The 25,182-nt window shown below is 47.1% G+C and overlaps 1 protein-coding gene across 2 annotated transcripts in view; it reads right to left on the bottom strand.

Moving 5' to 3' along the window:
- The window catches only part of nrp2a (neuropilin 2a), an 89,444-nt gene that overhangs the window by 37,899 nt on the left and 26,363 nt on the right, over positions 1 to 25,182 (bottom strand). For both annotated transcript variants that reach the window (XM_052028750.1, XM_052028753.1), the window contains exons 3-7: positions 23,428 to 23,609; positions 14,381 to 14,611; positions 12,885 to 13,040; positions 12,317 to 12,486; positions 6,510 to 6,665 (exon numbers count right to left, since the gene is read on the bottom strand). In XM_052028750.1, the coding sequence (XP_051884710.1) occupies positions 6,510 to 6,665; positions 12,317 to 12,486; positions 12,885 to 13,040; positions 14,381 to 14,611; positions 23,428 to 23,609 (895 nt within the window). The remainder of the gene's footprint in view (positions 1 to 6,509; positions 6,666 to 12,316; positions 12,487 to 12,884; positions 13,041 to 14,380; positions 14,612 to 23,427; positions 23,610 to 25,182) is intronic.

Below are 25,182 nucleotides of genomic sequence, written 5' to 3'. Positions count from 1 at the left end.
GGCTGCAGCCCAGCCCCCACTGTACCTGTTCGCCCTGTACTGGGCAATCTTCCTCTGGTTCCATTTTATGTCTTTGGCTGTTGTTTTAACCTCCCTGACACCTAGGATGCATTCGATATTTGCCATGTGTGTGTCGAGTGACTGGTCTCTGGTGTTACGCTGATCTAAGCTTTGGAAGGATCACAGGGCTCGAGTGACGTGCAATCAAATACTCTTCTTCTCCTTCTTAAGCAGTCCCTTCGGATCAAGGATGGCTTGCATCCCCTCTAATTCTGTGGGCTCTGAGGGTGGCTGATGAGGTCAATGTGAGACCACAATAAGGATGGGAATGCTTGACTAGCGGGTGGGCGGTTTGTGAGGTGGCGTGCTCCTTCTGCCACTTATACTGGGCTTTGGTGTTCTTTTGGTGAAAGGACTCGAGATTCTCAATGCTTCTTCTCTGCTTTATGAGTCAAGGGTTCCTCACGATACTGATGCAAGGGATTCCTCATGGAAACAAATGTTCAAATGCAGTAGGGTGGAGGTAGGGGGTCTGTTTAAGAGTAGGGGCTTGCCAATGGCAGCCCTTCCTAGATAACAAGAGGAAACTTTTAAAAAAGGAAGTCTCACCATCAGGACCTCAATTTAAAGAGGTAGTCTTTCTTCCTTGACTACCCATTTAAAGGACTGAGTCCCCTTCCATTTAAAGGGGAGTTCTCCCCTTCCTGACCTCCATTTAAAGGGGTGATCTCTCCTCTCTGACACCCCCTCCATTTAAAGGGGCATTCTCCCCTTCCTGACCCCCATTTAAAGGGGTGATCTCACCACTGTGGCTCAGATTAAATGGGTGATCTCCCCTTCCTGCCCCCCCCCCCCAATTTAAAGGGCTGACCTCACCTTCCAGAATGTAAGAGTTGAAGGCATCACCCGGACCTTGAATTGAAAGGGGTCTTCACCATTCATACACCCATTTAGTGGCAGCCTCCCCAGGCCATTCCCTCAATATAGGCGTTGGTCTGCACATCTGAACTCTAATCAATTGAATTAAACATGACGATATTTTAGTAGCCCATTTTACTGAACAGAGGAGAACGGGGTGGGAATGGGGTTACCTTTTTTTTTGTCTGGATTCCTGAGTATTTACCTTTTCACTTGTTTTCAAGTGATGATTCGGCAATACCTACAATATTTTACAGGGCATGCTCCCAGAACACTTTAGTGGCTCATGTGCTCGTCTAGCCTAAATATAACGCACGTAATTAATTCAGCTCCATGGGATTGGGAGATGGTGTTTTCCACCAGGACCTATTTTTCACAAGCACCTGCTACAGTAAAGGGGTGTCGATGAAAAGTGTGTCCTGAATGAAACCTTGCTGCCTCATGTACAGATGTCCCTCGTGACCCAAGGTATTTCCATAAAACATCACAACATATGCACCAGAAAGCTTTGGCATCTGGCCTGATCCTTCCTTTAGGGTCTTGTTTGAGGTCATGTTTCAATGGTCTGTGCTCTGATTCCACAGCCACCCCCAACCCCACCCTCCCTAACTCACAGATGTCTCAATCCAATTTAGTTCAAATGATTTCCTTCCAAGTCTCTAGGTCTCTCTTCTAATTCCACACCATGTTACAGTCAGGGTTACAGACTACTAAACATAACCTGGCCTCTTTAAATTGGGATTGAGAAATGTTAGCAATTTTGAAAGAAGTGACACCAACCCAAAATTGCAACAGAAACACAAGGAAACAATTTCAATATATATATTTACCATTTTATCAATTCTCTCTTAACTAACTCAAGTCCAGTAAATGTCTTTATGGATGGTTGTTATGTAGGGAAACACGGCAGATAATTTGCAATGGCTCGATATAATTAGTGGGCTACCCTGGAATCTGCAGGACAGTGATGAGAGTAAAGAAGAATAAAGAGAAAAAGAAACTGTCTGCAGCATACTCTCCTGCCTACCCTCACTCCCCTCCTAACCCCTCCCAATGCCCACCAGCATTCTGGGTCCCAGAGCTGCATTTCAAGGTCCCTTAGGTCTCCCCACTGCAAGGGAAAACTTTAAGTAAGGAGCAGCAGAGATGGGAAGGATTCCCAGAGGTTTTCCCAGTGCAATCATCCTTCGAAAGCTGATTACACTTCAGGTCTATCTGTTTCCCCAGAGCATGGAGTTAATCTCCAGGATGTTACTGCAACAAAAACCCAGGAGAAGAAACAAATCCAGGGGAAGAATATTCGGATAATTCTTCGCTTCATTTCCTTGAACCCTTTTATTTGTGATGATTGAGGATCAGGGTGGTTTGAGGAGTTGAACAGGCTGTTTGACTAATAGTCAAAATTACCAGAGTGCCTTGACCCTTTCCTGTTGACTGTCGGTAGGTAGTGCTCCTGAGGACAAGGCAATGGCAAGAACATTGGGTCAAAGTGGGTGACGATGGAATGAAAGATGCCAAACTTGTCTTTGCAGGTTTGCATGGCATTAGCTGCATCAGACTGTCTGACAGGACAGAGCCCTCCCATGGCTGAGACTTAGGTGGCTGGACTGGGCTGTGGGTTCTCACAACCAAACACAATGGGAGTCTTTTAATGAGAATGAGGAAGGGGAGCCACGAAGAACAACCATCAGTTTCAGAAGCCATCGATCCATCATGATTATGAGTGAGTTTAACCAGTGACTGGCTGCAGGGAGCTGGAGCAAGTGATAATGGTTCTTGCATAGCATTCCTCTTCAATGGCATTCCCACTGCCTCCCATCACATGTTAAATTAACTCCCAATGGGTAAAGCGCATTAACACATCCACTTCAATCTTTCCCTTTTTGCACATGAAATGCATCAAAGGCTGTCACACAATGAACCACACTGGCCGATGCCACATTGCAAATGCACTAACAGTCGTTAACAGCGAAGAGGTGAGTGGCCCATCTCTGACCATGGTTGAGAAAGCAGTATCTGAATTCTGCCATTAAGTAGAAAGTAAAAGTTGAATCTCCGTCTTTTCTCTGCCCCCTTCCCCCAGCCCACTCCCCCACACACTGTCAAGGAGCTGTCTCCAACACTCAGTCAGGACATGGAGACACAAGAGATTGCAGATGCTGGGATCTGGAGCATAAAAACAGCCAATCAAACACAGTAAATCAAAGAAGCCAATCAGGACGTGCTGTGAGGGGCTGATTGTGCAAAATTACTTGTTGATTTTACCAGTGATTGGCTGCAAGGAGGTCCCTTGTGTGAGGTGATTGCTCCCCCATCCACTATCGCTGACGGAGATTATCAGGTCATTATCACATTGCTGCTCATGGGAGCTTGCTATGTACAAATTGCACATCTCGTCTCCCTCATCATAACAGGGACTATTCTTCTCCAAGAATCCTAACACCTCGACACATTGTAAAAACTTTCATAGAAATTCAGGATTTATTTTCCCTTCCACCCCTAGTCAGTGATTGATGTTTTGCTCCTCCGAGGTCTCGAAAGTCACCAGGTTGTGGTGCCGCTACCTCAGCTGACAACAACACATTAACAATGAGGCAGGCTTCCCATGGGACCCAATGAGAGTACAGCTCTAAGTAATAGTCCAGCTGCCACCATCTTATCAGGGACCATTATTGCCTCCGTCTCCTCCGCCCTCTCACCCGGCCCCCAAGGCTCACTGAGAACCACAGGTCAACATCTACCCCTCAATAGTCCTGGGCTCTCCGCAATTAATGGCAGCAGAGGCAGGATTAACGCCTTAATTGGGAATGTGAGAGAAACAGCAGGTGACATTCTAAATTTCACATTCCTCAAACTACTTACTGAGCTACATTTCTCAAAGAAATCCACCTTGTCTAGACGAAAGATCAGCAGCGCAAGTTTATAATTCCTGCTGTGTTTTGATGCTCGTAATATTATCTGGGACCTTTCAGATCCAAGGAAAAGTCTCATCATCGTTATATGTCTCAAAAAGCAAACAGCTAGAAGAGAATTCAAACAAACTTCTCACTTCTCATTCCTTATTCCCTCTTAAGTCAAAAAGAATGATTTTTGTTTTGGTGACTGCAGGGATTGATTTATTGTTCTTGAGCTAAGAAAGCGGACTAACATCAGTAGAAAAACAGTCCGTAATTGAGTGCTGCTGGGGAGACAGTGTGCAAGGGAACTAATTTTAGAGAGGTGGAGGGTTGTGGATTGTATTACACCTTTAATGTAAAGCCCATGGAGTCACAGAGTCGTACAACACAGAAACAGTCCCTTCAACCCACCATGTCCATGCTATCCATTGTGGCCATCTGTATTAGTCTTATTTACCTGTATTAGCCTTCTATGCCCTGGTGGTTCAAGTACTTGTCTGGATGCCTCTGAAATGAGAGTTTCTGCCTCCACCACCTCCTCAGGCAGTGCGTTCCAGATTCCAAACACCCTCTGGGTGAAAAAACTCCTCCTCAGATGTCTTCTAAACCTCCGACCTTTCACCTTGTACCAATGCCCTCCTGTTTTGGACACCCCATCAACATTCTGACAATCTACCCTATCTATCCCCCTCATAATTTTGTGCACCTCCATCAGGTTACCCCCCCCCCCCTCAGTCTCCTCCGCTCCATGGAAGAAACGGAGCCTGTCCAGTCCCTCCTCATAACTGAAATGCTCCAATCCAGGCAACATAAGAACACAGGAAACTAGGAGCAGGAGTAGGCCACTTGGCCCCTCAAGCCTGCCCCGCCATTCCGTATGATCAGAGCTGATCTATGCTGGCCTCAACTCCTCTTCTGTGACAGTTCCCATGGCCCTCAATTCCTCGATCTTTCAAATTTATCTATCTCCACCTTAAGGATATCTAATGCTTTGTCCTCCACCATCCTCTGGGACAGAGAATTCCCGAGGTTCACTGCCCTCTGAGGGAAGAAATTTCTACACACCTCGGTTTTAAATGACCGGGCCCTTGTTTTGTGACGACATCCTGGTGAATCTCCTCTGCACCCTCTCCAACGCAATCGCAACCACCCTATAGTGTGGAGACTGCACTAGTGCCGTTGTTCCAATACTGTGCATGGCCCCTGTGCCATAACATTCAGTTACACCAGAGCCCAAGGCTCACAGAGGAAACCATTGATTAGGGGTGAGAGGTGGGATGGGTGAGGGTGGGGGTGGATGGTGGAATGATATCCAGAGGTGTCGGTCAGGGAAGAGAAAGAATCAGGCAGGAGACAAAGTTCTGATTGGGGAGGCCATGGACACAGCAAGGCTGGGATGGCATGTTAAGAGGAAAGGGAGGTGGGGGAGAGAGGGTGTTGGAAGGTGATTGTGGAGGGTGGGCATTGGGGCAACAATCAGGGAGGTGGCAGAGGCTTGGGTAGTTGTTATAGAGTCATTGAGTAATACAGCACAGAAACAGGCCCAAACTCATTCATGCCAACCATTGTGCCCAGCAAGCTGCTCCCATTTGCCTGCATTTGGCCCATATCCCTCTGAACCCCTCCCATCCATGTACTTATCCAAATGTCTTTTGAATGTTGTTGCTGGACCTGACTCAACCACTTTCTCTGGCAGCTCATTCCATACACGTACCACCCTCTGTGTGAAGTAGTTGCCACTCTGGTCCCTTTCACCTCTCACCTTAAACCTATGCCCTCTAGTTTTTAGTTCCCCTTCCCTGGGCAAAAGACTGTGTGCGTTCACCCTATCTCTGCCCCTCATGATTTTATACAGCTCTATAAGGACACCACTCAATCTCCGATGTTCCAATGAATTAAGTCCAAGCTTGCCCAAGCTCTCCCTGTAACTCAGGCCCTCGAGACCTGGCAACATCCTTGTAAATCTACTCTGCACTCTTTCCAGTTTAATGACGTCTTTCTTATAGCAGGGTGACCAAAACTGAACACAATACTCCAAAGTGTGGCCTCACCAACATCTTGTACAACTGCAACATAACATCCCAACTTCTATACTCTGACTGATGGTGAAGATTGCATGAAAGTAGCTCATAATATCCTGCCATGACTCCCTCTCACTATTGCCAGGGCCCCAAAGTTGAATGAAGAAGTTACCCCCGATATTAGCCTTCTGCTGAGATATGAAGGAGCACAGCTTCCACCCTATTTTGAGCATCTTTTTAAAACTGTGGTATGGGTAGGGTGTGGGGGTTGGATTAGGGGATCTTCCATCCCCAAATCAAGAGAGCACGTTCAGGAAAAGGTCCCTGGGCCAACCTGGGGATTACTCCTTCTGCCTGAGAGACCTGAGCAACCCTGATTTCCAAAGCACTTGGGGGAGACTGGTATCAGTGACAGGACACTGGGAAGGGGAGGGGGTTACTGAGTGACAATGTGAGGGAGCTTGAATGTCATCTGCTGCAACATCATTGGGAAAGTCCAGGGAAAAGTACAAAATGTTCCATTCCCCTCTCACCAAGCACCACCACCGCAAGACAAAATGGTGGGGCTGGACAGGTAGGAATAGAAGGGCAGTCACCCCTTCAAGCATCTGCACGTCAACTCCAGGATATCAGATCCCATTACAGCCTTGCCCAACAAACGAGCTGGCCTTACCTTGTGGTTCTTCCCTTGTCGGTAAGTCATCCAGTCCTCGCCGTTGGAGCTCACCTCCAGCTTGTAGCTGCTAACAAAGTACGTCTTGGACGTATCCACTGAGATTGCCCCCTGAGTGGCAATGCCAGTCAGGATCTTCAGAATCCCCAGGTCCACCTGCAGCAAGAAGAAGAACAAAGTCAATGGTGCTAAGGCAGAGAGGGTTGAGAGCTTCAAGCTCCTAGCTGTAAACATCACCAATAGCCTGTCCTGGTCCAACCACGTAGACGCCATGGCCAAGGAAGCTCACCAGCACCTCTACTTCCTCAAAAGGCGAAGGAAATTCAGCATGGCCCCACTGACCCTCACCAATTTTTATAGATGCACCAATAGAAAGCATCCTATCCAGATACATCATGGCTTGGTGTGGTAACTGCTCTGCCTGGGACCGCAAGAAACTGCAGAGAATTGTGGACACAGCCCAGTGTCATGAAAACCAACCTCCCCTTCATGGACTCCGTCTATACTCCTCGTTGCCTCGGGACAGCAGCAGCATAATCAAAGACCCCACCCACCCCAGACATTCTCTCTTCCACCCCACTCCCATTGGGCAGAAGATACAAAAGCTTGAAAACACCCACCACCAAGCTCAAGGACAGCTTCTATCCCACTGTTATAACGTACGTTAAAGATGAACTCCTGACCTCACAATCTACCTCGTCATGGCCCCTGCACCTTATTGTCTGCCTGCACTGCACTTTCTCTGGAACTGTAACACTATATTCTGCATTCTGTTATTGCTTTTCCCTTGTACTACCTCAATGTACTTACGTTTTGAAATGATCTGTATCGATCGATTGCAAAACTAACTTTCCACTGTATCTCAGTACATGTGACAATAATAAACTAATTCCAATTCCAATTCTAAAATCCCACACTACAAACAATAAAAACACATATCCTTCTAAAATTCTGGCAAGTTCTTAGAAAACAGTTAAGAACCCAAGCTGCTATGGCAGAGTTTGGGAGAGGAAGAGGTGTTATTGATCTCCACTAATTTTATCTGAATTTCTTATTCTCCTGTTCCCCTTGATTAAACAAAACAATTGCCACTCAGATCTTCAAAGTAATTTCTTCAAAAGAGAAATCTCAAACTCTCAGGTTTGCCTAATTAATCGGGGGCGAGGTGCCAGAGGCACAAATGGATGCAGTCTGGGTCTCCCCCAGTGCTTAGGGAACCAGGGCTGGTCAGGATTCTCAAAGAGGCAGAAGGAATAATCCCCAGAGTGATTGAGGACCTTGTCCTCAACGTTGTCTCTTGACTTGGGGATGGATGGAAGGTCCCCTAAACCAACCCCCATGCCCTACCCATACCACAGCTTTAAAAAGATGATCAAAATAGATAGAGCCCGTTGGAACTATGCTCCTCCATATCTCAGCCGAAGGCTAACATCAGAGGTACCTTCATCATCCAACTGTGGGGCCTTGGCAATAGTGAAAGGGAGTCTGGGCGGGATGTTGTTAGCTATTTCCGTGCAGTCTTCACCAGCACTGAAGATAGACCTTCCATACCTGACAGTGGGCAGTGAATGAGGTTCAGTGCTGGCTGACAACTGACCTTGGCCACCGGAGGAAGGACGGTAGGAAGTGAGAACATAATGAGTCCATCAGTGGCTAAAATGGTTACACAAACGATCATTAGTGAACTACTTTGGAAGGAACACTTGAGAAAGCCATGACCCGAGGCAGTACCAAAATTGAAACAATTTATCAACAGCTTCTTCTGTGCGACTCAAACATAACTTTGTCTTAAAATGTTGGTGGGTGGGGGGAGGGGTGAGAAGAAGCTGGTCTCCTCACACCTCAATGGGTAGCACAACTGGCAGAGCAGCTGCCTCACAACTCCAGTAACCTGGGTTCAGTCCTGACCTCGGACACTGTCTGGGTATGGAGCTTGCACATTCTTCCTGTGACCGCATGGGTTTCCTCTGAGTGCTCCGGTTTCCTCCCAGAGACATACAAGTCAGTAGGTTCATTGGCCACTAGTTAAAGATAAGTGGTAGAGTAGGTGGGGAGAATAAAATGGGATTCATACAGATGTGTGGTTGATGGTCAGCATGGACTCGATGGGCTGAAGGGCCTGTCTTTGTGTTGCATCTTTCCCTCCCTAAGACTCTCTATGACTCTTTGATAACACAGCTCCTCTCTCTGCTGTCGTTCACCCTCCAGTGACCTATAGTTAACAATGGGGTGTAATCCGTGCAAGATGTGTGTTAAAGAAAGCATTCCCAGGGGGAATCAGTGACCCGCAGTTCCCCGAGCTCTACAACATCGGGAGATGTCTTCACCTCTGGCGTGGGTCTGCTGATGACTAATTGATAAGAGATCAGTTGCTACAACCAGTTGACAACTTCATCACTGGTCTGACCATCAGGGTGGCGAAGAGCGAACCAGAGAGACCCAGTCCTGTTCATTTAGTAACTCTTGCATTGCTATTCATTCCTGACGAGCAGGATAAATCACTCCACTGGAATTGTGGTCAAACAGAGAAAGATTAAGCAGCCTCTGGACGGGATTAACACACAAGAACACAGACCACTTGGTCCAACAAGTCTAAGTTGCAACATGTGCTCCACCCTCGCCTCCTCACTGTGGCTTTTTTCCACCCAGTCAATATGTTCGGTTCCTCCCTCCCTCCCTCATGCATGTATCCAGAATCCTTTCAAAAGCATCTGCCCTGGCTATACTACAGTCTGGAATGAATGTTGTGTCCCTACGTTCTCTGGGTAAAGAAGTGTTTTCTGTATTGCTTTATTATATTTATTTGTCATGATTTATTAGTGACCACTAATCTCTGTACTCTCCTCCAAATGAAAACATCTTTTCCATGTTTACTCTATCAAAATCTTTCATAAGCTTTAAGGCTCTCCCTCAGGTCACCTCTTTTCTCTATTATTTCCAACAATTAAAGCTCCTGAGTACCTTATTCCAAACATGCATTATTAAAGTCAACTCACAGCTTTTTAAACTGTGGGCCAAGAGGTATAGATGTTGCTGGCATTGTCCATACCTCTCTGCCCTTGAGAAAGTGGTGGTGAGCTGTTGCAGAAAATAATGGTTCTGGTGAAAGTGCTGTCGGGGAGAGAGTTTTGGGATTTAGATGCAAAGCTGGTAATGGTTTCCAAATCTCGGCACTGACTAACTTGGAATGGAAGCGGAGGTGAGGCACCTGCTGACTCTGCCCTTCAGAGTGGTGGAGGTTGTGGGTTTGGCAGGAGCTCTCAAAGAAGACTTGCCAAGTCGTGCACTGTGTCCAAAAACTAATCCACACTGCAGGTACAACGCAGAATGGTGGAGGGGAAGGATGTTCAAGGAGAAGTGGCAGCTGATGTTTGAGGTGATGGGGAGCGGGAGGGGTGTTTGAGGTGATGGAGAGGGGTGTTGGAGGTGATGGAGAGGGGTGTTTGAGGTGAGGAGAGGGGTGTTTGAGGTGATGGAGAGGGGTGTTGGAGGTGAGGAGAGGGGTGTTTGAGGTGAGGAGAGGGGTGTTTGAGGTGATGGGGAGGGCTGAGTAAGGTGATGGGAGAGGTGATTGAGGTAATGAGAGGGGTGTTTGAGGTGAGGAGAGGGGTGTTGGAGGTGAGGAGAGGGGTAATTGAGGTGAAGGGAGGGGTGATTGAGGTAATGAGAGAGGTGTTTGAGGTGATGAGAGGGGTGTTTGAGGTGATGAAGTGCTTGAGGTGGCATAGGAAGTGGGTTGGGGGGATGTTCTTTGAGTTTAGAGCGGTGAGGGAGGTGTATTTAAGGACCAAACATATCTCAAGGCTTTGTGGAAGCAGAGATCCCCTGCCACCATTTATATTCTACACACAACCAATCTCATGGGCCATTTCTCATCAACCCTGGGTGCCCCCTGCGGCCAGTTTCAGGTCCTTTGGCACAGGGACACAGAGTAGACCACACCACGACTGTGCCAGGGGCAGTGGGTGGCTGGGTGGAATGGTGAGCAGACATTTCCAACCGGAAATAAGACCGGATGCTTCATCACACAACCTTCTCCCTCCAGCCGCGCCCACATGTCCACCTTCAGCTGCCCAACATGACCATCCTCTCTAAGTACCACCTTCCCGAAGCTGATTGGTGAAAAAGCAGTCTCTTCCTATCCTGATTGGTTGTATCTTGACTGTCATTCAAAGAGACATTTTTCCCCATCTCCTCTATATTTTTAACCAATAAACAACATTATTCAACTACGTTTTTAATCCTGGAGATTAGCCATTAATTCCTGGAGACTCCAGGGTGATCCAGGAGAGTCGGTAACTCTAAATTGGGGGCAGGAATGGAGAGAATTCGGATGTGTTCAGACTACCTGTCGCAATGACTTACACTGCCTGAGAAGGCAGTAAGGACATCAAAATCAATACAAGAGGAGATTCAGCCAAACAAGTCCCTCAGTTTAAAAGCTGCAGTAAAACCATTGCCAGTTAGCACAAAGCCCACAGTCTGGTAGTCCTGAGTATGATTGGCTAATGGTAGTGGATCAATGCTAATTTAGATGCTGTCTAACATTTATAGTCAGAGAGCTATTCAGGGGATCTCTGAGGGAGAGACAGAGAGAAAGACAGAGAAAGAGAGACAGAGAGAGAGGGAGATGGTGTGTGACAGAGAGAGAAAGAGAAAGGGAAAGAGAGAAAAAGCCTTACATAGTAGAAACAAACCTTTCAGCCCACAGAGTTTATACTGACTGTCAAACACCCAGTTAACACCAATCCCATTTTATTCTCCCCACATTCCCATCAACTCCCCCCAGATTCTCCCACTCACCCACACACACGGGGCAATTTACAGTTCACAATTAACCTACCAACCCGCACGTCTCTGGGATGTGGCAGGAAACCGGAGCACCCAGATGAAACCCACACTGTCACAGGGAGAACGTGCAAACTCCACACAGACAGCACCAGAGGTCAGGATTGAACTCAGATCGCTGGAGCTGTGAGACAGCAGCTGTGTATTGTGCCATCCAAATATATGCAATGGGTTAACAAAGCCTTGGAATGGAAGGTTTTGTTGATTGGGTTGGTGGGTGGAGAATCATGTGCAGGAAAACCACTGCATGGACCACTTGCATCAAATGCCTATGTTTGCATTGTGTGTTCTGTATAAGTCCCAGCACTGGAAATGTCAGTATAGTCACTCAGTAATTAAGGTAAAGAGCTTGAGTTAACGAAGTGCCTTCCACAACTGCAGGACATCCCACCTTCACAGCCAATAATGCACAGTCATCCATGAAAGGTGGGAAACATAGCAATGAATTTGTTAGCTGCAAGCTTCCACAAACACCAATAGTGACAAAGGCTGTTGGGTTGAGAAATAATGTTGGCTTGGAATCCAGAAGAACTCTCCAGCTCTTCTTTGAATAGCGTCATGGGATCTTAACCAACATCTGAGAGGACAGGTCTTTCCTGAGAGGACCGAGTCAACATACTTCTTGTGCTCAAGTCACTGGAATGGGACATGAACATTCAGCCTTCTTACTCACTGTTACCAACTGATCCAAATGGCCAATTGTTGCAAGTATACTCAACAATGGCAAACTTTATATGATCTTAATGTGGTGGGAGTTGTTCATCAAGTGGGATTGTAATCTCAGTTGCCTGTTCCTCACTGGGGTCTATAGCACTACAGTTCAACCAGTTGATGGACCCCCGGTGTCCAACACCCAACGTGTTGATCAGATCTCTGTTCAAGGACTATTATCTGCACCACTCCGCCCTCCCCCCCCAATGTGTTTGGAATTCTGCTCTTCAGCCAGCTTCCAGTCCTACCTGGATCCATTCCCTAGTGGTGTCCTCATTGGGCGTCCAACCATTGATGTGGTGATTGAGTCGACCTTGGCTCGCTTCCCAGTTTCCCAAAGAATAGGAGGACGAAGCCGTGATCTGCATGTTGCTGATCTGACCAGATTCCATTCCCAGTGGGCTGTTGCACTGATAGGCTGCAAGTACAATTGAACAGCTGTAGCCTTTGACTAGTGTGTAGCCAAAGTTAAGCCTTTACAAAGCACTCGAGCTTGATTAGCATCCACAGAAGGTATTGGAAAGTTATTGGCACAGCTGGTTAACAGTGGCATGCAAGGAGAGAAGGGGTCAACAAGGACTGATGTACCAGTTTTATTTACATCTATGTAGAATAACAGAGCTTCAAAACAGTTGCCCCATTTGCCCCACACTACCCATCCTCGCAAACTCATGAAGAGGGACCATTGACCAAGTCCCTATTACGTTGAGGTCGATGCTGTGGATCTCTTCCTTGGGAAGGATCTAAGTTATGTTAATTTTGCTAGCTCCCCCAAACACGCCATTTAATGGGGTCAATGCTATACATCCTACTCACAGTCCTGAGTTTCTTTCGTGGTGATGTTGTACTCAGCCGAGAAGCCATCTTTTGCCACGGCCATATCGGTGTGGAATGTCAGCGACATGATTCCTGTATCAGACCGGATCACGGCTGGGATCTTTGAGCCACAATAGCGCCCAATCAGAGGACTCACTGCAGAAGAGGTGAAGAAAACGCAAATGGAGCATGAAGTTGGAGCAGTCTCCAAAAGTCATTTCCTTTCTCTACTTGAAACTTATTCTAAATGCCAAAAATACATAACAGCTTCAACTGAAAAACACATCAGGTGAGATCCTTTGGGGCAGCTCATCCTTTGGCAGGGCAGAGAAGGTAGTAGACAGTCGGTACTTGTTGGAAAGAATTAAAAAGAGCAGTGTTAGCAAGCTGTGTCTCATTGTCTCATTTTTCCCCAACTCGAAGAACAGCCTACTGTACATCCTTTTCCAAAGTAACCAATACAGAGACATTAGATTGCCCCAGCACCATTCACAAAGGGTATCAATGAATTTGCCCCTCTTTTTAAAGAGTTACAACCAATGGACATTACAAAGGAAAGAGGCAAAACTTATCAAACTAGTTAATAGTATTACCCACATTCCCCATATACTGTATCAAAGAGCCATAGATACAGTACTGTAACAGATCTCTCAGCCCACCAACTGTCAAAAACCCATTTACACTAATCCTACGTTAATCCCATTTTCTCTTCCCACATTCTCTCCAACTCTCCCCAGATTCTCCCACTCATCTGCACAATTTACAGTGGCCAATTAACCCACCAACCCGCATGTCTTTGGGATGTGAGAGGAAACCGGTGCACCCAGAAGAAACCCACATGGTCACAGGGAGAATGTGCAAACTCCACGCAGACAGCACCGGAGGTCAGGTTTGAACCCGGGTCTCTGCCTCTGCGAGGCAGCTGCTCTAACCCGCTGAGCATGGGAGGCCTCAAATATCTTCGGACACTGCTTAGTTCTTTGCAGGCGTCACTTAAGCAAGGACAAGAGAGGTCAGTCAACCAAGGTGACCCAACCCCCACTGACCCTTCACCCTTGCACATCCCAGCAGCTGCATGTGATTGGCTTTCCTTGCCTGGAAAGCCTTATCGTTAACCTTTCACCTTACCATACATGGCAGCTGAGACATGAAGCCCACACGAAGGGCCCAACAGCCTCATCCCACCACAGATTCATTTATTTCACCCTCTCCCCTTTCTCTGAAAGCACTGAAGTTGTCGCCCCTCCTGTGTAACACTCCCCTCCCCTGATGTGTTGGGTGGGGTGGAGAACTACATCAGTTCAATCCAGCACCCGACTTTAATCTTAAAAGTGTCCAATCTTAAGGAAGGCGTATAGGGGTGGGGGTAGTAATGGATAAAACCCCAATACTTTGCTCTACTAAAAAAACAAAGTGCAAAATATGTAATCAGAAGCGTAGGTTTTATGTGGACAATGAAACATTTTCTATTTCTTTAGAACAACCAACAGCCTTACCCTCTGGAAAGCCATCCCAAACATCAAGACGGTCGTATCTGCAGTCTGTTGGTCCGATCTGCAAAGGATCATACTCTAGGTCAAAGGTGAGCATGGTGAGGGTCACTTCTGACCTTGGCGGAGCCAGGATGATGTAAGTGCAGTACAGGTTGTGAGGGTACTTGTCAGGGAAACTGGGAGACTCGATCACGCCACTGAGAGCTGTGAAATTCTTGGAGCAATCATCAGACCCTGCAGAAGAAAATAACAATAAGGCATCTAAGTCAGTGGCGTTGTTCCCAATGCAGGTAGAAGCTCTCAAGTCTGGCACCCTTGGGACCTGTCTGGTGGTGGATCATGGAAAATCCAGACCACAGAAGTTGCCCCCGATCATCTTCCTCTGAGCCGAAGAACTGTTCTTTTTTAAGTATAAATACTCCCCGGGTCACCTAAGAGTTCTCAGGACCGTCCGTAACCCAAAGTTTCTCCATGCTGAGATTGCAAAAGTAGCACTAGAAGGTTAATTAGCAACAGATTAGTGCAGATATTAGTTAACTTCAGATTTTAGTTAGATGTAGTTAGAATTAGTGAATTAGTATAGATCTGTACCAGAGATACAAAACATGCTGGACTACAGGAGTTACCAGATCACAGAATGCCAAACCAGAGAGTTTCAGCCTGTATAAACGGGCATTACCTCTGTCAATTCCAGACAGTCTGTGTGTCAATGATTCTCCAAAAGAGTCAGAGTCATACAGAGTCTTACAGGCCCTTCAGCCCACCATGTCCATGCCGACCTTTTTGTCCAACGACACCAATCCCATTTGCCTGCTTTAGTACGGTATCCTTCTGTGCCTCACCTATTCAAGTGCCAGTCTAAATGCCTCTTACATGTAATCATTGTATCTGACTCCACCTCCTTTAGCAGCGTGTTCAAGGTATCAACACCATGGAAGCTCAGGGCACTGAGGCCAATTCACACTATTCAAATAGCCCGTGTAACTTGAAGGTGTCATCTTTCCCACACGGCCTGGTCTAGAGGCAGGCCAACTTCTGTTTGTTCACTCTTGGGCCATGAGCATAGGACTTAGAACAGTACAGCACAGGAACAGGCCCTTCAGCCCACCATGTCTGTGCCGACCATGAAGCCAGTTTTAATTCCACATCTGCCTGCACATGGCCTATATCCCTGCCTGTTCATGTTTCCATCTAAATGCCTCTAAAACATTGTTATCGTATTTCCTTCCACTACTTCCCCTGGCATCGTGTCCCAGGCACCTACCACTCTCTGTCTAAAGAAACTTGCCACGTAAATCACCTCTAAACCTACCCCCTCTCACCTTAAACCTATGCCTTCTAGTATTTGACACTTGGGGAAAAAGACTGACTCTTGACCCGATCTATGCTTCCCATAATTTTATAAACTTCTATCTGGTCTCCCTTCAGCCTCCAACACTCCGGGGTAAACAACCCTAGGAGGCAGCGGTTCTACTAGTTGTGCCACTGTGCTGCCCTTCAAACTGAGGTGACAATGGTATTGAACCATTTTAAAACTGTCTCCTTTCTGGGCTAGAGAGGTTGATTGGCAATGTACAACAACTTACATCAGTTCTTGCACTATTAATTACTAAGCTGGACATTCTCTGGTGAGTTCCATAAGGGGGAGTCTGGGTGAGATGCTTTAGTCACACAAAGATGCAGCATGGAAACAACCGAGTCCTCACTGACCATCAATCACTGATCTTACATTAATCCCTTTCTTTTATCCTCCCCACGTTTGCATCAACTCCTCCCAGATTCTACCCCTCACCTACACACTAGGGGCAACTTACAGTGGCCAATTAGCCTACCAACCCGTATGTCTTTGGGATGTGGGAGGAAACCAGAGCATCCAGGGAAACCCACAGAGTCACAGGGGGAATGTGCAGACTCCACACAGCCGGAACCTGAGGTCAGGATTGAACCCGGGTCTCCACTGCTGTGAGGCAACATCCCTACCTGCTGCGCCACAGTGCCACCCCCTAAGTTGTGTGTGCAAAGCCAGCAATCTATTGATGTAAATCAACCAGCAGGGTCTGGCAATTTGCAACCCGCAACGTGATTCCCTGATGACTGATTTGAACATTAATGACAGCCAGCATCACGAACAAGCTGTTAGTTTGCAGCAAGATACAGTCCATTGACTCTGCAGCCCAACCTCCCACCCCACACACATGTTAAATACAAAATGCATTTGTCTGGCAGCCCAGCAAAGTTGTGTCTCATAGACTGTTAACAACACAGGAGTCTGCCCCATTGTCACACCATATCACCATAATTGCCACTGATCCCTCAGGATGTACAGTTAAGTGTGTTTGAGTTGAACCGTTGCACAACACAAAGGAATTGAACCCTTTATAAATAACACCAGCTGGCTTCGATCATGTGTTACAAGGAGTAATGCAGTCACTGACAGTTCAGATGACTTATAAACCAACTCGAGTTTCAGGCTTTCAGGCCTGGATATCATTCCACTAACGTCTGTTTTTCTTTCGACTGATTTAATTGTTCCAAAATTAACTGCAGGCCTCTCACTCACCTGTATACTTAAAAGCAGATTGTCCACACGGTATGTTTTGACTCTTTTGTTCATTCAAGGATATATTTCCAGTCGAAGTCACTTTATTTACAACAAGCCCTCAGTGTCAGGAGTTACTGCTCTCTGACTCACAGTGTCCAGTGCTAACTTCATGGAAAAATCTGACACGTCAGATGATGTTTTTCCGAGAATCAGGATCATTCTCCAGAAACGGTAGACAGCTGGAGATATATCCGTTGTATATTCATGCCATTTTACCACTGTGTTTCAATGTAAAGTTTATTAGTTGGACATGAGGCTATAAAGGCTGTCCAACTGGCTGTCAAGCGTCGTCTAATTGTCCAAGGACAATCAGCCTGTGTGGTTGGGAGTATCGGTTGACCAATGCGAGGGGGGAGGGGTGCAGTCTGCCCTCGTGTGATGTAAGCAGAACTGGCATCAGTGGTAAGTCACAGAGAAAGCGATCAGACCGGTGACTGCGCTGACTGCCCAGGTTAGCTTGGTGCTGTGAAACGGTGGTTACACTGGTGGGAGCGAGGTTGTGGATTGAGCCTGTCACTGTCACTGCTCCTCACAGCTGTGGTAAGTCGAGGATTTCTGCAAACCTGAATCTGAGCGCTCTTTCAATGTAAAGCCAGTCCTGCTCTGGGATCTTGTACCTGCACCAGTTGTGGCTTTATCAGCAACTCACCTTTGAATGACCACACACACACACACACACACACACACACACACACACCACACACTGACACCAGACACATTCTCTCTCACACACACAACACCACACACTACACACATTCACACACACAAACACAGACATGTATACACACACACACACACACACATGCACACACACACACTGACACCACACACATTCACACACACACACACACACACACACACACACACACATACACACACACACACACACACACACACACACACACACACACACACACACACACACACACACTGACACCACACACCAGACACATTCTCTCACACACACACGACACCACACACAGGCACAATGAGAGCATTTGGTAGTTATTAGCTCACACCATGGCAACATAACAAAGGCAGCCTGACTTCCCGTTGCCGATCAAGCCTATCAATCCAGCCCTCGAGCCTGTTCTGCCCAGGCAGATGGTGGCTGATCTGCATCTTAATCCCACTTGCTTAATGGTGGTGCAGTTGGCATTGGCCAACCCAGGAGAAACAAACACCCGGGTTTACGAGACGTTGGGCAGTTTGGATGGATATTGGGCAATATGGATGGATACGTGGTGGTATGGGTAGATATGGGTAATATTGGTTAGTATGGGTGGATTTGGGCTGAAATTGGAACAAATCATTTGTGATTCCCTGTAAAAATCTTTTTTGTTAATTTACATGGACATTGCTGCTAAACCTGGCATTTATTGTCCACCTCCAATTGCCCCTAAAGTGGGTTAGAGGCTGGGCCAGAATGGGCAGGGACGGCAGATTTCCTTCCTGAAAAACCTTGGGGAACTCGATGGGCTTTTACAACAATCAAGTGGTGTCATTGTCACCAAGGCTGGCTTTTCTTTCCAGATGTATTTAATCGCTTAAATTTTAACAGATTTTAACCTTGCTGTTGTAATGACACTTGAACATGATTCTGGATAGGTAGTCCAGGCCACTGCCTACAGGTTCAGGAGCTGCCTCCCTCTGCCAGCAAGTGAGTAACAACTCTGTCCATGTACCCTGTTTGGCAACCCTGTGTTCTCCCGATCATGTGATTTGCCCTCAAACCACACTACACCCGACCTCCCCTCATTGGTTTATCCTCCACTTACACAGCCAATTGATTCTTTGGATTAACCCCAACTGTCCATCACGTCTCCATCCCTCCCAGCTCCAACACCTCTGCAGCAGCCAAAAATTGAAGCGTTCAAAGTGAAACGAGGGAAAGGGCATATCCTTCTAACAACATCTCTTCAACTTGCGAAGGTACCAAGACTTGCCAGGAAGAAAACTCCAAACTCCAAAGGCAGGAAAGAAATGAAGGACGGGAGAGATGGCTGAGAACGAATAAACAGGGGGGAGGTCACCAACAGAAAGAATACTTGGAAAGCCCGGCATATTGTGCCTTTGTTATGAGAGACGATAACAGAGCAGGGCAGCCAAGAGAGCTGGATTTACACATTTGTCTGTTCAGCAGTTGAAGCTTAAGCCAAGAATGTAGCTTCTGTTTATTTAACTGTGGAGCCACCATCACAGAGGGTGGATAATATGTGACCCATCTCATCTCACGCTTTCTTTTTTGCAGTCTCTTGCACTTCTGGCTTTATGTTCTGCGGCCGGCTGGCAGCCAAGAAATATGATTCGTTGTTTATTTCTAAACATTCCCCCCCCCCCACCCCCGCACAAAAGGCCAAGGCCGTGTGAGCAAAAGAGAGAAAGGTGAACGTCAGACAGTGATGGACGGAGAAGGGAGAGCAACAGAACGGCCGGGAGGAAGCAGAGAGAGCGCAACTTGTGGAGAGACCCATTGGTGCAGGGAAAGTCAGAGAGACAGAGACAGAGAGATAGAGGGAGAGACAGACAGACAGAGAAAGGGACAGACAGACAAAGAGAGAGACAGACAGACAGACAGAAAGAGACGGAGACAGAGAGCAGAGACGGGGAGAGAGAGGATAACAGAGAATGAGTGACAGACAGACAGAGACACAGGGACTGACAGAGATAGAGGGAGAGAGATGGATAGAGAGAGGCAAATGGAGACACAGAGAGGGGTAGAGAGAAAGGTAGAGAGACCGAGACAGAGAGATGGATAGATAGAGAGATAGAGAGATAGAGGGAGAGAGAGAGAGAGAAATAAAAGCAGATATATATATGGAGAGAAAAAGCATAAATACATGGATAGAGAAGAAGGTACAGACTGATTAGGAAAGAAGAGAGAATGGGAAGGGATCACACTTCTATCCTGAGACAAAAGTACTTTGCCACTTTCAAAAATGAATCACACATCAAATTAGGCCTCTTGCCTGTCCCATTTTCAATCTCCCCACCACTGGAAGCCGTGTCGAGCCCCTAAATTTTGGAATTCCCACCAAAATCTCTCTCCTCTTCTCTTTCCACTGTCAGAATGCTGCCTAAAGCCCAGCTCATTGACCAAGCTTTGACCGTCTCTTTGGCCAAGCTTGTCACCTGTCCTGCTGCGAGACCTGATGTTGTATTTTGTCTGATCAATACCCTGTGAGGGATATTGCGCTCGTGAAGACAGAATGAAGAACAGATTGTTGCTGTTGACCATATTCAGGGCCCAGACAAACACACATTTCTCAGCGAAGGTCACCAGGGAAGGATCCACAGCAGGAAGTCAGGCTGTTTTTGTTATGTTGCCATGTGTGTGAGCTAATAACTACCAAATGCTCTCATTGTGCCTCTGTGTGTGTGTGTGTGTGTGTGTGTGTGTGTGTGTGTGTGTGTGTGTGTGTGTGTGTGTGTGTGTGTGTGTGTGTGTGTGTGTGTGCACGCACATACTGTGATGTGTGTGTGCACACGCAGTGTATGTGTGTGCACATGTGATGTCTGCATACTGTATGTGCTCATGCAATGTCTGTATGTGTGTACACACACGATGTCTGTGTGTGTACATGCAATGAGTGTCTGTATGTGTACACACAATGTGTGTGTGTGCACATTCAATGTCTGTTTGTGTGTGCACACACAATGTCTATGTGTGTACTCGCAGTGTGTGTGCACATGTGATGTGTGTGTATACATGCAATGTCTGTATGTGTACATGCAATGTGTATGTGTGTGTGTGGTGTGTGGTCATTCAAAGGTGAGTTGCTGATAAAGCCACAACCGGTGCAGGTACAAGATCCCAGAGCAGGACTGGCTCTACATTGAAAGAGCGCTCAGATTCAGGTTTGCAGAAATCCTTGACTTACCACAGCTGTGAGGAGCAATGACAGTGACAGGCTCAATCCACAACCTCGCTCCCACCAGTGTAACCACCGTTTCACAGCACCAAGCTAACCTGGGCAGTCAGCGCAGTCACCGGTCTGATCGATTTCTCTGTGACTTACCACTGATGCCAGTTCTGCTTACATCACACGAGGGCAGACTGCACCTCTCCCCCCTCGCATTGGTGGACCAATGAGCAGTAGAGGCTACCTTATTAAATATATTTCAGACACAGTTAGATAGATTGTTGCATAGTAGGGGAATTAAGGGTTATGGGGAAAAGGCAAGTAGGTGGATCTGAGTCCACGGCCAGATCAGCCATGATCTTATTGAATGGCGGAGCAGACTCGATGGGCCAGATGGCCTACTCCTGCTCCTAGTTCTTATGTTCTGATATTCTTATTAATACAGCCAACCACACAGGTTGATTGTCCTTAGACAGTTAGAGGACTCCCAACAGCCAGTTAAACAGCCTTTATAGGCTCTTGTCCAACTAATAAACTTTACGATGAAGCGCAATGGTAAAATGACATGTCCTGGCGTATTGAGTGGGGCTCCACTGAGGCGCATACATAACCCACACTACAACATATCCACCCATACTACCACATGTCCATGCAAACTGCCCATACCCACCCATACCACCCAAGATCCACCTGAACTGCCCAATATCCATCCAAACTGCCCAACATCTGATAAACCCAGGTGTTTGTTCCTCCTGGTTGGCCAATGCGAACTCTATCATCACCAAGCAAGTAGGAGTAAGGTGCAGATCAGCCACCATCTGCCTGAGCAGAACAGGCTCAAGGGGCTGAATAGCCTGCGCTTTTTCTGGGGAGGATGGATGTGGGGGTGGTGGGCAGGAACCCTTGGTTGGGTTGAGCTAGTACAGGACAGGAACCTCAGGTTACATTGTCTTTTGGGGCTGTGAGTCCCACGGGCTTGGATTCCCCACCCCTCGTCCTTCATTTGGTAAAGGCGTGAGTGTAGCTGGTACACTGAGCAGGCTATCTCCATGTCACTGCATCTAAATCCTGGGACTCCCTTCCCTAACGGCACTGTGGGGGCATCTTCAATTGAAGGGCTGCAGCACTTCAAGATGGCATCTCATAACATTCTTTAAGACAGAGAAAGAAGCCATTTGGCCCACCAAATCTATGCTGGCTCGCCCAGCAATCCCACTCCCCACTGATTTTCCCTGCAACCTATTCTCCCCACATTCCCATCAACTCCCCCCAGATTCTACCGCTCACCTACACATTGGGGTCATTTAGATTTGTGGCACAGGAGAGGCCATTCAACCTATTGTGTTCATGCTGGCAAAAATGGGGCTATTTAGCTTAATCCTAGTCTCCTGGCCTAAATCTTTGTCCTACCTGAATTATCCCATCCCAACCAGGGAAGTGCAAGGTCCACTACTACTGGAGCTGAGCAATTATACCCATTGACATTGGTCTCTCACCAGCTGGGGGTGAGGGCGAATGCCATCAAATGAATGGCTGATTTCCACTCACTCTCCCACATTGCTTCAGATGCAGGAACCAGCCAGCTGTCTGCCCCTGAGTGCAGTCACTTCACAATCATAAATCTTGAAGAGAGGGGCATAATCTTTAAAATTAGGACTAGGGCATTTTTTTTTATCAGAAGCATTTCTCGCAAGGGTAATCGAGAGTCCCTTACTCCAAAAAACTGTTGAGTTAACTGAGAATGTAACCCGGATTTTTATTAGGTGAAGCTATGCAACGAAGACAGGTAGATAGAGTTCAGATGTAAGTCGATGGTAATCTGATTAAATTAGGAACAGGATGAATGCCCTCCTCCCGTCAGAGGCTAAAAAATTTGGGCCTGTATTCTTTGGAATTTAGACGAATGAGGGGTGATTTTATTGAAACTTAAGATCCTAAGAGGGCGAGACAGGGTAGAAGTTTTCACCAGGGAGAGTCTCAAATGAGGAGACATAGTTTCAAGATAAGGGGCAGGTCATTTAAAACCAAGGTAGGTAGAAATTTCTTCTTTCAGAAGGTAATGAATCTCTGGAATTCTCTGCCCCAGAGAGACGTGGAGGCCCAACCATTAAAAGTACTTAAAGTGGAGGTAGATACCTTCTCGAGAAGTCAGGGGATTGAGGGCTCTGGGGATCGGAGAGAGTTGAGGCCTGGGGTAGATCAACCATGATCATATTGAGTAGTGGGGAAGGCTTGAGGGGCCTGCTCCTATTTTGTTTTGTTTGGAGCCCCAGTGGAAATGTGGGTTAAATTGTGTTCATGAATGAACTTCTTAAGTCCTTAAATTTCCTCCTTTCACTGACTGAAATAAGGCAGGAAAGTTTCTCTGTGTGAGTGATTTTTACTACTTCTCTATAACATGCACTTGGATCCCCTCCTGTCCCATGCCTGACGCACATCTTACATTTGTATGCTGCCTCTCCAAACCTCCCACTTGTTCAAAATCGCGTGAAGTGCCTCCAGGCACTGGTGTGACAATCACAAACCACACAGAATTAGGGTTGGAAACCTTCACCGCGGCCATAACGCACAGATGTGAAGCCAACCTGTCCTGAAGATCTCGTAACGCAGCGAGAATCCTGCCCCTTGGTGTGCGTAGTCTGACACAAACTTGATGTAAAGCGCAGAACCCGAGGAGATGATAGACGTGGGGGCAATGTTCCCGCAGTGCTTTCCCAGCAGGTCCGCACTCTCCCCGTCTCCATCCCGGATTTCAATGTAGTCATACCTAAGGAGGATGGAGATATGAGACGTTAAAAGTGTAGCGGACTCAGTGGTCATCTGCTCTCTTCTTGACCAGGTGACTCTAGGTGACAGCACTGAAGTCAATGGAAAGTGGACTCCCTCAGACTCTTGCTTCCATCAGTGAGAGCCATCAGTGTAGTGTAGAAAGAGCTCTATTGTCTGATGACGCCTTACATTATCCACCAAAGTCACATTCCCTCCCAAGATGCTCAGACCATTGGGTTTACTTCTCCAGATTGAGAATAACATCAGCTAAAGAAATTCCTTCTTGGGCATCACTGGCAAAGCCAGCACTTAACTCCATTCTCAATTACCCTTGAGAAGAGCAGCACAGTGGCACAGCTGGAAGTGCCACTGCCTCGCGGCTCCAGAGACCTGTGTTCACTCCTGACCTTGGGCACTGCCCATGTGGAGTTTGCACGTTCTCACTGTGACTGTGTGGGTGCTCCGGTTTCCTCCCGCATTTGAAGACATGTGGGTTGGTGGGTTAATTGGCCGCTGTAAGTACCCCTAATGTGTAGGTGAGGGGGAGAATCTGAGGGGGGGAGTTGTGGGCAGTAGAGGTTACAGGGATAATTAGTTGGAAGTGGGATTGCTCTGTGAGCCGGCATTGATTCGATGGTTCAGTTGGCTTCCTTCCATGCTGTAAAGAAATACAGAATGCGATGAGCTCCCACCTTGAACCACTGCTGTCCTCCTAATGAAGGCGCTCCCACAGTGTCTTTGGGGAGGGAGTTGCATTATTTAGACCCAGTGACAAAGAAGAACGATGACAGTGTGCGACTTGTAGGGGGAACCTGCAAGTGGTGGCGCTCCTGTGCACTTTTCTGATCTCGTCTCACCTGTGTGAGAGGTTATGGTTCTGGGCAGGACAGGCTACATACTTGCGGAGTTGGTATCAGTTTTGGGCTGCTCAGTGTCAACTTGGGACATTAAATTCAAAGAGTCCCCAGTGTCAGTCTTGAAGCTCTTGCCTCTGAATCAGAAGGCTGTGTTCTCAAGTGCCAGCAAACACTGGAACAAAAACATACAGACTTGACACTTTGAGTGCGGCATCACTGTCTGGGGTGCAGTCTTTCAGATACAACATTAAACGCAGGTCCCATCTGTGGAGGTAAAAGATTCTCTGGTACCACTTTGAGTAACAACCACGATGATATTTATCTAATAACCTGGTTGTCATCAGCATCTTTCCTGCATTACAGCAGTATTTGCATGTTTGGGATGAGTTGTTGGTGTGAGAGCTACCACAGAAACACAGGCTGTTCTTGAGCACAAGCAGCCAACATCAGCCCTACAACCCCGCACAGTAACAGACTGCCATTCACCCACTGGGTAGGTGATGCCTGTTTGTTGTGGCTGATGCCCGATTCTGTTGCCATTGCAATCAAGGTTTAGACCGTGAGCAGCCAATCAGGGTGAACAGAGATAGAGACCATCTCGTTCTCACTCTGACCCAGGGACAGGCACAACGTTCCATCCACTCCAGTCAGCAGATCTCACGAGGTTTATCCCTGATGTTGCAAATCAAAAAACTGCAGATGCTCAAAATCTGA

Source organism: Pristis pectinata, chromosome 1 (genome assembly GCF_009764475.1).
Source record: "Pristis pectinata isolate sPriPec2 chromosome 1, sPriPec2.1.pri, whole genome shotgun sequence".
NCBI lineage: Eukaryota > Metazoa > Chordata > Chondrichthyes > Rhinopristiformes > Pristidae > Pristis > Pristis pectinata.
The sequence above is the reverse complement of the archived record's forward strand: the minus strand, read 5'-3'. Positions and strand labels throughout refer to the sequence as shown.